This window comes from Paramormyrops kingsleyae, chromosome 15, assembly GCF_048594095.1.
Source record: "Paramormyrops kingsleyae isolate MSU_618 chromosome 15, PKINGS_0.4, whole genome shotgun sequence".
Taxonomy (NCBI): Eukaryota; Metazoa; Chordata; class Actinopteri; order Osteoglossiformes; family Mormyridae; genus Paramormyrops; species Paramormyrops kingsleyae.
In genome coordinates this window covers 2692564-2708252 of record NC_132811.1, presented here as the reverse complement: position 1 = coordinate 2708252, position 15689 = coordinate 2692564, and the positions used below count along the sequence as shown (strand labels likewise).

The 15689-nt window shown below is 45.9% G+C and overlaps 1 protein-coding gene across 1 annotated transcript in view; it reads right to left on the bottom strand.

Annotated features, from left to right (window-relative positions):
* The window catches only part of LOC111860147 (anosmin-1-like), a 43611-nt gene that overhangs the window by 5919 nt on the left and 22003 nt on the right, over positions 1 to 15689 (bottom strand). The window contains exons 5-12 of the mRNA XM_023843553.2: positions 14652 to 14836; positions 13408 to 13537; positions 8030 to 8232; positions 5865 to 6000; positions 3696 to 3854; positions 2659 to 2753; positions 1609 to 1777; positions 438 to 667 (exon numbers count right to left, since the gene is read on the bottom strand). Coding sequence (XP_023699321.1) covers positions 438 to 667; positions 1609 to 1777; positions 2659 to 2753; positions 3696 to 3854; positions 5865 to 6000; positions 8030 to 8232; positions 13408 to 13537; positions 14652 to 14836 — 1307 coding nt within the window. The remainder of the gene's footprint in view (positions 1 to 437; positions 668 to 1608; positions 1778 to 2658; positions 2754 to 3695; positions 3855 to 5864; positions 6001 to 8029; positions 8233 to 13407; positions 13538 to 14651; positions 14837 to 15689) is intronic.

The following is a 15689-nucleotide window of genomic DNA, read 5'->3' as shown; positions in this document are numbered from 1 at the left end:
TCCACCCATCCATCCATTTTCGAAACCCGCTTGTCCTATGCAGTGTCACGGGGGACCGGAGCCAATCACAGAAGCCACGGGTGCAAATATGAAACAACCGGGGATGGGGTGCCAACCATGGCAGGGCACACACACCATTCACACTCATAAATACGTAATAAATAAGAAACAGAAAGTTATACTGAAAAAAGGAAAAGAAAAAACAGAGATGTGTAACATGGCTTGAATAAAAAACTGGACATCTAATGTGAATCCCAGTGACACAAGCTATTCAAATAGCAGTGTGGTCTGTCGGATGACAGTTTAAAAACCTGATGTAGTACAGTGGCTTAGCGAGGGCTCACAAAAAATGTGCTAAAATGGTTAAATCACATGACTTGTGACATCCAGACTTGGCAAATCGTCTCAGACAAGTTTTCCTTGACAGTAGAACTCACCGGGTGCACAAACTGAGTCTGGGAGACGGGCGTGTTGAGGGTCGCACTTGTGCCACCAGCGCCGGACACCGGGACCCAGGAGAACTGGAAGCCGGTGACCGGGTCCTGCCCGGGAACAGCCTGGGAAAGCTGCCAGCTGAACACTCCTTGCAGGGAGCTGTTCTGCATCTGGAAAGCAACTGTCAGCTTCTCTGGACGTTGCTGGGCTTTCTTAGCCGGCGAGGGGCGCTCTAAGTCAGGGGAGATGACGACGATTATGTGTGAGAGTGAGCAGCATCGAATCACACTCACAATCAACGAAAATATCATTAATAATATTAAACGATACTAAATAATTTGAAGTCACCAACAACAGCACGACTACTTAAAAGCAGTGGTGGAGGAAGTACTGAAGCTTAGTACTTAAGTAAAAGTACAAATATCCTGCAAAATACGTACTCAAGTAAAAGTAGAAGTGCTACATCAACAATCTTTCTTAAGTGAAAGTACTAAGTACAAACTTTTAAATTTACTCTAAAGTATTTTTTTAAGTAAAAGTACTCACACAATGGTTTGTCTCAACGTCTGGGGTGTGCCATTTCGTAAAAGAATAATAGATATACTGACTTACGTCTCTACCAATGTCAGTAACCAAACACTAGTGGTGGGGTGGCGCTCTCAAGAATATGGCAGTATGAATATGGCAGTATGAATATGGCAGTATGAATATGGCAGTATGAATATGGCCCTCTGCCATCATTGGAGCTAATAAAGCCACCTGATTGGTAGGAAATGGCAAACAACGCCATAACGCAATAGGCTAACTATTTTTTCATTCAAGAGTTTGAGGAAATTGTGTTCATAGAATGTAACGACTAACAGCATAAATTGTAGAAATGTAGTGGAGTAGAAAGTACAGATAATTGCCACAAAATGTAATGGAGTAAAATAAAAAGTATGCATTATTATTTTTACTTAAGTAAAGTACAGATACGTAAAAATGTACTTAAGTACAGTAACGAAGTACAAACACTTTGTTACATTCCACCACTGCTTAAAAGCAAAATCTTCCAGACTAATGAGAAATATTTTATTTATACATTTCTCAAGTAAAGGTAGGTTGGCGAACTTGACGAACTTGCATGCAAGGAGATGTTTTGTAACATTTCTGTGTTGTTTGCGTGGACCTTACCGCCTCTGGTACAGGACAGAGACTTCACTCCCCTGTCTCTCAGTGCAGAGCACGACGGTGTCGTCACGGAGGTCACGGCCTCTGACCTTTGACCTGGGCCAGATACTGGCATAACTGACACCCTGTACTTACAGGCAAACATCAGGCCAGTGATGACAAAGTAAGTTCCCTGGGAAAAGGAGTGAACTGGGAGTCAGTCGTAATTAGAGAAGCGTCAAAGAGATGAAAAATGAAAACGAGGAAGGGTGATTAAGTCATTCCTGAACAATGAGGGGAAAGGAGCTTAAAAAACAGGGATCTGAAAGACCTTCAACGCTGGGAAATGAGACATCGAAGACAACTACTTCATATTTATGTTGCCACACAGCATTCTGTGTCCCTGCCACAGCTGCATAGCCAGACAGACAACAGAAAGCAGGTCATAGGTGGAAATTTTTAAGTGTTTAAGATGTTCTGTAGACATCTGCATGGCCACTGAACCAAGGGCGTGAGCTGGTACTATATGCCAGAGGGAATATTTTAAAAATATGTGGTAGCAGGACAAGGCCCAGATAGTAGCAAAAAAAATCACACTTGTTCGCTCTTCCTGGCAGCCGGTCGGATAGCAGTCCTTGAACCTGAATTCATCTTGCGGTGAAAACTATTCCTCTGCTTGTGTTGCACATCAATGTCTTAATAAAAAGTGCTGAACGCTGGATGAGAGTATCACTTTCCGAAGCGCTTTGTAGCAAATGCATTCAATAAGCCACATTCCTATGTTTATTACACAATATAGAGTTTCTGCTTACCAATGTCCAAAACAAAAGTAGCGTGTCAGACTATGAGGTCTCATATTTGCTGAATTACAGAGGGATCAAACCTCCTTAGATGGCTGATATTTACAGTAACAATCCAGAAACACACAGCCAGAGGGACCTGTGTTCATTTCCACAGTTCGCAATGTACTTTCATCTCTCAAATTAAATATCATAAAAATAGGGTGATCGTGAGACCAAAAAGGAACTCAAACATTTGGATTACGGAGGAATCGCTCAAAGCGGCAGGACGTACCTGAAGGGTGGCGTTGTGCTCTGCTTTCGTGAAGTTGTGAGCGCAGGTTTCAGGCGACCATGTCAGAAGGTAGGTGAGGGGATCCTTCAGGGACCCTTTCAGAGAAACAGAAAGTGTTAAATTCATTAGGCAGTGTGATGATAACTGGCCAGGACCTGGAGGGAGCTGACAACGAAGGCTGTGATTTTAGCATCTTCCTGAATCATTACATTTCATGTGAACTAGTTTTTTCTTCTTTTTTCCAAGCAAGTCCTCCCTTTCTCCCCGTATCCAGGCAACGTCACATCTTTCACCAAATATATCTCACACTGTGCTCAGGTTGTCTCAGGCCTATAGATCCTCCTCCAACACATATGCTTTCAATTTATAAACCATACTGATATTATTAAAAGTGTTCTCTAGTTCTTTTTTTTTCACAATTTCTCTGAGAGATAACAGTAAATCAGTGATTATTATTTATGGTGTTCTGGGGCTTAAACAGAATGCGTTCCCTAAATGTCACAATATTGCCAAGAACAGTATTTTTGGGAAACTGCTACTCCAGCAAATACTTTTTATAGATGTATTAAAAGCGTTTGAATGCTTTAAGGGTGCTTGGCGAGGGCTTCGCGTCGGTGCTTTGGAGTGCTGTGCAGTCTTTAGACTTTTCACCCAGAATACATGCAGGGTGACAACAAGAGAGGTCACATCTCAGCTGGATTCATCGTCCAGCCAGGAGCCGACGTCTTCATTCCTGACCATGGGGGACCACCACAAGGTGCCAATTTTCATTCTGCCTGAGCGCTCTGACGCATATTTAAGCTCCTATTTCCTTTCCTGCGCTAATTTTACCAGCTGCCTCAGAGCTTCAGGTCATTATTGTTATTGTTAACAGAGCGCTGGAAAACCTGCGTACACCGCAGACGGGGGGCGTGCAGACACCCCCAAAAGGCCCCACCCTCGCTGCCGCTCCGACGCTGATGCTGAACACAGGAGCACAAACACCACGCACTTCCCCAGTCCTGTCCGGCCGACTGGGGGGAACTGGGCCGCCTCACCTGGTAAGCGTTTCTTCCAGAAGACTTTGACCTGGAGCTGGCTGTTGTGGTAATGAGGTGCAGCCGCCTCCAGGCGGAGCGCAGTGTGCGAGGAGGGCAGCTCGTTGGACACCTCCCCAGTGGCCTGACCCGGGTCCAGTCCGTCTGGAAGACCTGCCGCTGGAAACGACAGCGTGTCGGAAGGCGAAATGGCCCCGGGAGCCAGCGTGTCCCGGGGCAGCAGAACACTGTCAACCCGTATGAATCTCAGCCGATGCCGTTCCTTGGCGTGACAAAGACGAACCGTGCAGAATTCATGCTGAATAATCAGAAAAAAGGCCGATGTCACAGTGTCACTACTTCATGCTCCCACGGCTCCGTCAGAGTTCAGGTCTGAACTAGGGGTTCTGGCTTCTCAAAACAGCAGAAAGCACCATGGTCCAAACACCAGGGACACCACTAGACAATACATGCACTTCAGTGAAACTTCACCTGCAGACCACATAGATCTGGCATTGGAAAGACTTTTCAGAATTTGTGGGAATTATGTGGGCTGAAAGTGCAGCACAATTAAGAAGGTCTGTTCTGCATCAAGGACCGTGCAGGCAACTCTACTGCAGACTTTTATTTACTTGATATTAAATATTGGAAGGGAGACATTTAAAATGATCTGGAAATCTGTTATGCTCCTGAATCATGTACCAGACTCTCACCACTCTCTGTTTTTCACACATTGACGGTTGGACAATGTCAATCAGGAAGCTGACTGTCCATGGCCATTTGGTCAAATGATTCATCACCAGTTACATTGCAAACAGAAAACCAGTGGCACCATATGAACCTCATGCCAGCCCAGAAGGCTACTGAGTTAGCACGCTCCAACAGGGCAGATGCTAATGATGCTCTGTGGCCTCGGATCTTCTTGTCACTAGGAAATCTGTGATTTGGCACCTTGGACTGCAGTTCATCTGAAGATACGCATCTTCACTGGATAAGCCATTATGTCTCTCATGTGCAGAAAAAAAACATCTCTGTGGTAATTTCGTAACATTAGCTTTTTTCCCCGCCTTTAATCTTTTAAATGAAAGCATATCAATGGAATGAGGTTTTCCAATCAAGCCTGTGTTGCGGAGTTACCATATGTTGATAAAAATAGTACAACTGAACTTAGATACAGAAAACACGATAACTTCCACAAGAGAGGCCAGGCCCAGGGCACAGGAAAATCACGTGCAAGGCAGTCTATTATGAAAGAGAATTAGTTTCTTTATTATTTGGTTTACAATGAACAATCTCCATCCAAGCGAGACAAGCTGAGGCCAAAAACAAGCTGGAATATTTTACTGCTGTTCCCAAGATGCTGGGCTGTGAGGCGGGAATTTTTTTTGGCAGAATCACATGAGGATTTATGCAACTTAATTAGAAGCAGAAACAACAACAGAAAGAGTCTTCAAACGATGCCTGGTCTAGGGTGAGCTACAAACGAAAGCTTCGTGCTACTCTTTTGGGGTGTCATAAGGAAGGGCCGGCCTTTAATATCCAGCCTTTGGCGACCCAGGATCCAATCTGAGCCAGATAAGCATTGATCGAGCTGGTTCTGATACGGTACAGGTACCTGAGCTCTTCAAAGGCCTGAATGGGACCAGACTTTTAATCGAATTTCACTGTTCAGTTTAGAGTTGTTACGCAAAACATTACCTTGATTGATCAGAAAAGGATTCATGTTCACAAAGACAAATGGCACACAATTTTATAACAGCTGTCTTTGTTACTGTTAATGTGCTTTTTTCCAGTACAATATGAAAATCAGTCTTTCTGTATCTGTCTGTTTCAGCTGGTTTTTGTATGACCGTCACCGAACACGATCAAATGAAAATGTCACTTGCAATATTTCACACAAGATATATGTGAACAGACTGTAACAGGAATAGAAACGCCTCTCTATTGGGGATCATGCCACGGTTCCTTGGCACCGAGATGCTGATTTCTGCTCACGCCCGATTCTACTAGCGTCGTAAAAGTGGAGAGAAAAAGCCACCAGCTTCCCCCGGATCCCAGCCCGAGACACTCAGAGACACTCAGAGACACTCAGAGACACTCGTGCCCGTGTTTGTCCTGGCGGTTCGCGGCTCCACGCTGGCGGTCACTGGCGAGGCTGCCTCCCAAACTGGCAGGAGAAGCAGTGCTTACCTGCAGGCGCAGTGGTGAAGCGCAGCTGTGCTTTGCTGCTCTTCAGGCGCTTCTGGCCCCATTGAGCAATGGCCTGGACCTGGACCACATACGTAGTGTCAGGATGGAGGCCCTTGATCTCCGTCTCCCTGGAGGTCTGCAGGACACCGACACAGCTGTTACCTTCAGAAGCAGGACGTTCTCGCTGCTGCTGCCTCCCGGCCAGACGTGAGAGGGGAAGCCTCATGTTCTCCAGGAAAGCGACATGGCCGCAAATCGAAAGGCCTCACAGTTCTGTCTGCATGAGCCGATTAAGCAAGTCAGACACGTTGCTAGAAGCTGCTCGCCATAATCTTATTCCACACACTAACGGTAATTATGATTAAATGCTGAGCACTTTGCTTCATTAACTTTATGGCTGGAATTTCAGGCAGCTAAGGCAATGAGGCAGGCTGTCGTTTTGTATGGATAAGTGTAGCCTCATTCAGGTAGTAGGTAAAATAAAACAGACCTGCTGCTTTCCTCAAAGTGACAAATCGGGCAGCAAACAACAAATCAAAGAGCAAATGTCCAAAAGTCACAGTCCATTTTCTGTTGTTTTTGAGATGAGACATGAGACCGCCAATGACCTAAAGCCATATGTCACCCATCATGTAATCCAGCGCCGAACTTTCTTTACATATCCAAAACTCAGTAAATCCACAAGAATTTTCTCAAATACATTATCCCATGGTCCCATGGAAGGAGTGAATTTTGTAAATTTGCTCTTCTGTTGTCTCTCTCTGCAAAACAGGGCAAATTCAGAGAATGCGAGCCCCCCCCCCCCCCTCGGGACCGGGCCCGGAGCGACCCGGCACGCCGCGCCCCTCTCTCCTCGGAAGCCCCTCCGCAGCTGCCGGCTGGCTCAGCGGGGCAGCGGTGGGAACGCTAGTAAAAATTCCTGACGATCTCATGGCACAGGACCTGCCTGCCATCTCCATCACAGAGATACAAAAAAAGGGACCATTATGAGATTTTAACTGGATACAGCCACCGCCGGCCCTTTTGTTCTCCATTAGCTGCGGCGGAGCGCGCAGCCCGGCCGGGTCCAAGGCCGCCCTGCATGTCCATCAACCCACAACTGGCCTCCATTACCCACATCCACTGCTTCCAATTTAGATGCATCAGAAGAGCCAGAGGACACAAGAGCTACTTTAATTCAAATTTAAATACGCATTCATACGTATGGGAAATTATAAACCTGTTCTATTCATCGAATTAGCTCTGGCAATGAGAAACAGTTTTGCTTCTTCATCAGAGTGCTGCTAATATATGCTGGGAATACAGTGCTAATGTATGCTGGGAATACAGCTTAAACCGAAATTGTCTCTGAACTGCGTCGTGACTTCCCTCGCGATGTAAGGGCTGCGGGACGAACGGCTTTAACAGCCGGTAGCTGGGAGAGAACGAGCCGTGTGTCCGTTTAGTCAAATGGATTGCCTCAGCCAATGAGCACATATAATCAAAACAAATTACCTAATTTCAAATAAAGTTTGCGGCTCTTGAAGTCTGAGGAATGGTTATGTTACAATAAAACATAATTATCTCAGGAACACCTACCACACTTCTCTTTTTTCCAGGTCTTAGAGAATAATGAACATAATGGATTCCAGTTTGTGAGGACACAGGTGCTGCACAGGAAGTTCCGCCCCCCTGCGACCATCGCAGTGAACAGCAGGAAGTAAATATGCCAGTGGACAGGATGCGGCCGTGTAATAGGAGTGCAGTGACAGCGGACGGCTGGGCAGGCAAATACGCCGAGAAACGTAGCGTCAACCTTCATGCAGCTCGTATTTCTGAACTCCCGCCAACCCGATTCCATAAATACGTTTGCGAGCTTCTAATGAACCAGCTGCAGTACGGAGCAATAAACTGTATGGCCATCCATCTGTAAGACAGTTACAGTCTCCTGTATACCGTCCACTGCCTTTTGCTCATTACCTATCTTATTAAAAGCCATTTGGAAAACCTTGACATTGCTCCTGGATACACTTCATTTGAAACCCAGAGAACTTCACAACAGAGAAGATACCTGCTTAGAGTGTGTGGAACCTTGTGTTTTATATTTGCAAATAATGAACGTATCGGCTAGTGGGGACCCGTGCTTTCGTTGGTATGTTTATCTGCTGGAGAGCGGGAGCTGTTACCCCTCTGGAGATCTTGGGGGCTCCCTTCCTGTCCTGGCCTTTCCTGTGGGTGGACTGGGCTCCCCAGGTCACTTTGTAGTGGTGGACGGCCAGGTCCTCCTCCCTGGGCGGGTCCCACAGCAGAAGAGTACTGATGGTGCCGTCTGCCTGCACGGTGAAGTTCCCCACGCGTAGATGCAGAGGTCTCTCTGGAGGGAATGGATCTGAGGAGGCAATGGACAGAACTTCAGTCAGTCAGTGCTGTGCAAAAGTCTGTTTAAATGATCTTCATGCTGGTTATAAAAGTGCATCAGCTCAGCCATTTCAAAATCTCACCCAGTATTTGCCGCAATCATACAAATACACACACGTGCTTTTTTTCTGGACCACTGCGTCACTTTGTATGGCTAATCAATAATTCATCGAGTTATTTAACCAGATAGGTTAATTAATTGATTGAGCTGGTGGAGAAATTTAACAAACAGGAGAGGTTGGGGAACCAGAAGCGGCGTTGATCTAGCCGTCCAACGAGATATCAGTGACACGAAACGCGTTTGTTACTGTCGGTTTGCAAACGTTCTATTGTTAAATTTTGCATTTACCACCTTGATAAACAACCGTAAACATTTCCTTTGACTGTCCATGACTTCTGCACAGTAGTGCATACATTTGTTTGTACCTAGAAACCTGCAGTGACCTACTGCAGTGCACCAATGGCGCAATAATGCATGCAAGTAAGGGAAAAAGACTGGGTTACTGAAGAAACACAACAGGAGAGGATATATCATTAACCCATAATAAGATAGGAGCAGATACGGGTGGTATGTGTTGAGCTTATAAGAAAAAGGTTGACCTTGCACATTACTGGAACGGCACTCCTGCAGCGATCTTTAAGCTGGGTATTTAACTGCAAGTAGGAACCATGCAGCTATGTGAATATGTGCTGCTTGGAAAGTCACTTTGAATTAAATGCGCACTAAGAAACTCGAAGAAAAATAACTAATAAGAAAAACGTGCAAAAAAAAAAAAATGTATTTGAAGTTTTGCGATTCATCGTCCGAGGATGAAAAGACCGTGAGGCAACTTCGAGTCGTAGGGGCAGGAGCTGACGGAGCCACACGCTCATTACCGACACGGGGCGGGCGGCAGCTGGATTCCGGGTTGCCCCGTTTCCTACATCCTCGCCTCATCGCTTTAATCCCCTTCCCCAAGTGCTCAGCCGCACAGGGTCTGCTTCCCCCGGCGTGCTCAGTGGACCTGCGGCCAGGCCTGGCAGTGATAAAACTCGGCTTGGGAATGGCCTGGAAAGCAGCGACTGGGGACGAGATGAATGACAGGTCTGTCCAGGCGGGGTGTCCCAATACGCCGGCACGGCGGCCATACTCCCTGAAGCAACTGATGGTTTTATTTTAGGTTTTTAGCTATTGCACATATTAATGTATATATGCTCCATCAAGACTGTTTAGTACGTAATATTTTGCAGATGGTTGCTTACGTTAATAGCTTGTAATATCAAACAGCTATGGAGGTTCGTTAGAGCAAATCAATTTCTACATTTTAACGCAGCCCATTGAGGTGGTGAACCACAGAGACCTTTTTGCCTCGGGCTAAAGATAAAATACTCCGAGGATTAAAAATCTGAGCCGCAAACCCCTGAGCCACAAACCCCTCCTCCTGGGCTTGGTTGAGGTCTGCCATTGCAAAGACTGCCGGTTCAAGCGAAGCGATTCTTTTTTAAAGACTGGATATTGCATTTGGGGTGTAAAAAACTATATAAACTGACAGCTGGAATTGCTGCCTGTTAGCACTGCAGCCCGTTAGCGCACTGCGGCTGCCTAGCAGCAAGGCGGGCTATCACAAGTAATTCTCTTCCGGGTTGACATGAAACGCTGCGTCGATGCGGCCTCTGTTAGATTAAGCGTCTAAAGAAAACAAGAATTTCAGAACCCGAGGCAGCGCGACGATATAAATCGCGCTGCCCGGGAAAAAAACGCAGCCGCTTTGATATCGAATAGCGGCTACTGTAGGCGAAGCCGATAAAGAGTGCAGATGGTAACAACAGTTCGCCCCGAGGGCAACAGCTCCTGCGAGCCCTGGGTTTGGCCCCATGGCCTCATGGGATTTGGCCCGCTCCGCCGGCACCGCGGCCCATTCCAAAACAAAGGTTCCATTTCACGTGGAGAGGTGACCCGGGCATAACAAAGCCCGGACGTCCGAGCACCTCCAGGTCACCGCTGAGAAACTGTCATGTAGATTTTTCCCTGGCTGGGTTATCAAGCTCCGCAGTACCTTTCATCTGCGGGCTGCCCTGACCCTAGCAGCCTTCATCCCCTCTCTCAAATACTCACCATTTGATAAATACATCTAATTACTAGAAGATGTTTCGGCGAAGTACAAAACACATGGGATTATTTTTTTCCATACTGAAACGATCCCCTTAAAAACAAGACTGTTTCCGTTTATCTTTCATTAGGTCCTCCTGTGAAGAACGTAAATGAATTCGATGTACATGAGCAGCGCCCTCTGACAGCGACTGTGCCGTTCCTGCTCTGAACCACGATGAGAACAGAGAAGCAGGCAAATGTATCAGCAGGCCAAGCATCCATCAGATGGACACCCTCACTTGATCTGGGCTGGGGTGCTGCTTCTGCTGAAGAACACTGTCGCATTCTATTTATTGAAACTTGCTGACAAGTTAATCTAAAACTGCGAAGGGGATCCTTTCTTTAGTGCAAGGAAGCTACTGACCTGAACCGCGGAGTTCAGCTGAAAACTCTGTTTGCAAGGGATTACATTTCAACTGTATAAAATGTGATTTTTTTTTTATTTTAAAGAATCGATATAAATATACCAGGTGAGTCTAGACAGTTAGCACTGTAATGAAATTTTAGTCTTCATTTACATTTTGAAGAAGCCTTTGAATGTGTGATTTTTTTAGAATATTCTCCTCTGCACCTAAATGAGGTTAAATATATTTATTTTGAAATAATAAACTGGGTGCCATGGTAGCTGAGTGGATGGCACTGTTGCAGTCCCCCCTGTGCATGGGAAAATAAACCCTGCCCTGGTTTGTAAGTGTGTGGGTGCACGCAGCTTTATGCCACTGTTACAGCCTGCTATCCCACTTATGGTGTCCCTTATCTTATGTCCCATAATGCCTGGGACAGGCTCCAGGCTCCTCAGCCCTGTACTGGAGGCCGTTCGCAGGATTAAATCTTATTATATCTAAAATATTTCCTCTTTGCTACAGTATTTAAAGTATTAAAATATTTCCTCTGTTAAACTTTTCTGCTATTATGTGGAATTCAAATAAACTCCTTACAGTCACGCACTTCAAAAAAGCCAGAACAAAGTTAATATTTTTTGCGGTATGTCCGTAAAATTCTTCAAACAGTTTGAGATTAGTAAGTCATGCTGACTGACATGCTCTAAGTACTGTCTGCTGCAACGTATGAACTGGAATGGAGAATCTGAAAGAGGTGTAATGACAGATGAAAGACAGCCCCACTCCAATACTCCCATAATCCTCAGAGTCACATGTAATTTTAGTCAACTAAACAAAATGAAACATCAAACAACTTGTGAAAACAACTGTGCAGCTTGAATTGATTGAATAGATTGCTTACAATGAAACCATTAGTCATAGATTTCATACTTTTCCTTTAAAAAGAATCACATTTGTTACTAAACAGTTCCTGTATATTAGGGAGAGTGAGGAAACATGTTCCTTACAGCTACTTTGGGCTGCGATCATTTTAAAATGATAAAAAGTGGTATCCGAATAATTATATTTTGTTGCTTTTTGTATAATTACTTTCTGAGACTGACCTTGGATTTTATGTTGACCACTTGTATAATAACAAAATTAAAATGAGACCAAGATGAAATGTAGATATAAAAAAAGTATTCAAGGTAGCGAGAAAGGCCTGATATTTGCTGGGATTCCAGACCAAAACAGCATGCCTTACATAAATTAGTCTGGTACGAAAACAAGCTGGATTCGGGCAGAACTGCTCCCTTCTTGCTGGCCAGCACCCGCGCAGCAGGACCTGTCTGAGGTGGGCAGCGGCACCGGCTGTTTGTGTGTCAGCCTGGGGCCCAGATCGGGCCTCTGGGGACTCATGCGGTGCATCCCTGCCATTCCTGGGGTTTGGTAAAAGAGCCTTTTTACAGAGACGGCTGACGGGCAGAGCCACGGTGCTGTGGTCGCCGCGTCTCTCAGGAAGGATTAGCCGCCCACGCCGCTCCTCTTCCCGTAAAATAACTCAGCGGTCTGGGGCCTTTTTATGGACCATGGAAATAACATGACAACTGAGCAACAGAACGTCACTGACAAAAGGAAGATAACTAAGCCAGGCTACAGAGAGGCTATGCAGTCAGGGCACACGGCCGCTAGAATTGTGCTATTCTGTCATCAAGCTAAATTTATTCTTCTTATTGAGCCATATTCGATGAACAAACGCGAACAAATGCAAACAAATGTGAATAAATGCGAACAAATGTGAACAAATACGAACAAATGCGAACAAATGCACCTGGATTGGTAACACTTTACAGCGGGTTCCCCAATTGCGGTCCAGGAGGGCCAGAATCCAGCACACTTTGGAGATTTCCCTGCTCAAACACAGCTACTAAACCTGCTTATTAGTTGATTAAGGTGTTTGAGCAGGGAAATCTGCAAACTGTGCTGGATTCTCCAATTGGGGAACACTGCTTTACAATAACTGCACCTCCACAGTGCCTTTATAATGCATTCGTAGAATGCTCACTGCACCTTCATAATGCATACATTACGCATTCATAGAACATTCATAAGCAGTATGTAAGTATAGCTAAACAGAAACATCATAATCATATAATGTTTAATGTATATTAACGCTGTTAAGGTATGTTAGGATGTTAGGGTATACTTTCATGCTGCTTATGAACATTCTATGGATGCATTATGATGGTACAGTTAATGTAAAGCATCACCCCTAATTCAATGTAGCAGAAACTGAATATTAATACAGACTGTCCCTGAGTTATGACTGGGTTACGTTCCGACGTTGGACTGGACGTACGGTGGAACACGATGATTGCACAACTGTTAGGTGTGAGAATCAGACTGGGATATGTGTGTGTGGCACTGGGATGGACGCCCTGCTGTACAGCGCAGTACATTCTCATGGCAACTATGGTGTGGCTCATAGTGCACACTAGGCAGTGCAGAACTGCAGTGCACACGGTGCCCAAAATGTACTTTTACAAAAGTCATTGTACGTGGGTTGTAAGTGGAGGACGGTCTGTATAGTAATGAACATATTTGTAATGCTTATAAGGTCAGAACCTGGTCACATGTAACTTTAAAAATAAAGGCGGGAAGTGAGCAGTCGGTCCCCCTCATTGTCACCACTTACCCCGCGAGGAGAAGAAGTGCTTGCTGGGTGTGGTGAACCCGCGGCTGCCCTGGCTGTTGACAGCGCTCACCCTGAACTGATACCAGCGGTGCGGTTGCACGTCCTTCAGCACGGCGTGGTCCTGCATCGTCTGCGGGGTCAGGGGCGGAGAGACAAGACAGGCAGATTAACCCTCTATCCATCCGCAATCATCGCCCGGCGCGGGGTGATAACAGAGGCCACAGGGAGAACGTTAGATTGGGAGGAGATATCTCCTCTGGCTGCTGAAAGATGCCCTGGGAATTATCCATGAGTCCGGAATGTTCCTCGGAGCAAGGCGGAGTGCTTCCAGTGCATGAGGGCAGTCCTGTAGCTTTCAGAGACGCCCGTCAGTCACTGACTACCACCCACAATGCAAAGTGGGATATCCTGAATTCTCCAATTTAAACCGAGAATGAACTAAAACCCACACACCTCCCAGGGAGGGTGCTAAGGCCTGTCTTCAAGCCCTGTTTTCAAGGCTTGTCTTCAAGGCCCGTCTTCTCCCTTAACATATTATGAAGGCCCAGACCCACAAAAATGTGTTATATTTCCCAAATGAGTGCTAATGGCCCTTTAAACTGCAGTTACATTTTAGATAACGTACACGGAACGGCCACATATGAAGCAAAGAGGCAGCATGAATGTGACGGGGGGGGGGGGGGGGGCAGCTCGGCCTGCATGCCATTTCAGACTCATCCGCCATCGGCACTGGATTTGCCGTCGAGCCCCTGCTGATGTAATTGGCGCTGATGCCTCAAACTGCTATAATTACACAGTTGTGTGGGTGATCGCTTCCAGAGGCGGGCCGGCGAGGACGGTGCTGGCCGTGAGCCGAGAGTCTGATGGGGGTGGGGGAGATGGGGGGGGGGGTGGTGTCATAATCAATACAGCAGCCAGCGATATGATACCGTCCCTTTAAAATATAAGGCGATTAATACTTTCCATTTTATTATCACTAAGTGACAGAGGCCACACTTACACTGTTTAGCATTAAACAGGCATGAACCTGCACCTTTCTACTGACTGCTCTTCCTTCACAGCATTAGCTAAAGCAAATCCCATAATAAACTACGCAATAAACGACATATTTTCAGGTAAAGTTCGACTTTCTGCGTGCGTACGTATTCCTCAAACACACTATATGTATGTCGTTCTGTTTTATGGTCCCCCTCCAATTCGATGCTACATTTCTTTGACATATTTATTTTTATTTTCCTTATTACCATGGTAACGGTCTGCCATGGGGTAGCCTCGTCCTCACTGGGGTGGATGCCGTAGTTCCATCTCTTCTGCAGGATGTACAGCACAGGCTCAATGGAGACATTGAACCTGGACGTCCAGGTCAGCAGGAGCTGCCCTTGCTGGTCCTCCAGGAAGGACATGTCTTTGCGGGGCCTGAGCGGGACACCTGGCAGGGAGCGGGAGAGCAAAACCTTGAAGGTGGATAAGAAACACGAGCCGCCGTCGGGGGGATTTGGGACCCCAGGAGAGCATATCATATTGGGCCCTCAATCCAGACCAATGCAATTCTGTCCCATATTGTTTGGACAGGGGCCCCTGGGAATCGTCCTCACTCCCCCCCGTTTACGGCACCCTGCCACGTCCATGAATAATAAACTACGTATTCAGCATATCTCTCCACAGTCATATTAAAGATGATGTTAATGGTACAGTAGATGTATCCTACAAGGGAACGTGTTAAGAGATCTAAAGATTCCTTTGAGAGGCAAAGCAATCAGTTAGACATAAATATGATTCACGTGTGTGTGTGTGTGTGTCTGCGTGTGTCTGTGTCTCTCTCTCTGTGTCTCCGTGTGTGTGTGTGTGTGTGTGTCTGTGTCTCTCTCTCTGTGTCTCCGTGTGTGTGTGTGTCTGTGTCTCTCTCTCTGTGTCTCCGTGTGTGTGTGTGTCTCTCTCTCTCTCTGTGTCTCTCTCTCTGTGTCTCTCTCTCTCTCTTTGTGTCTGTCTGTGTGTGTCTCTCTCTCTCTCTGTGTCTCCGTGTGTGTGTTTTGTCTTGGAGAAACTTTGCTTTTTATCTCTTCCAGGTACAATCGTTCCTATTTTTCTTGGGACTCCGGTTAATCATAATTCAGTCAAAAAATTTGATTATTTCTGTGATTCACCAGAATAATTTTTGCTTTCTTATTTCCAAAGTAGAGTTCTTTTTCAGAGAAATAAAGCCAAAAACAGTTTACCAATTTAAAATTAGCATTTCTTTTGGGAAATTCTAATGGGTGTGCTCCAAATGAGCTTGTGGGTTT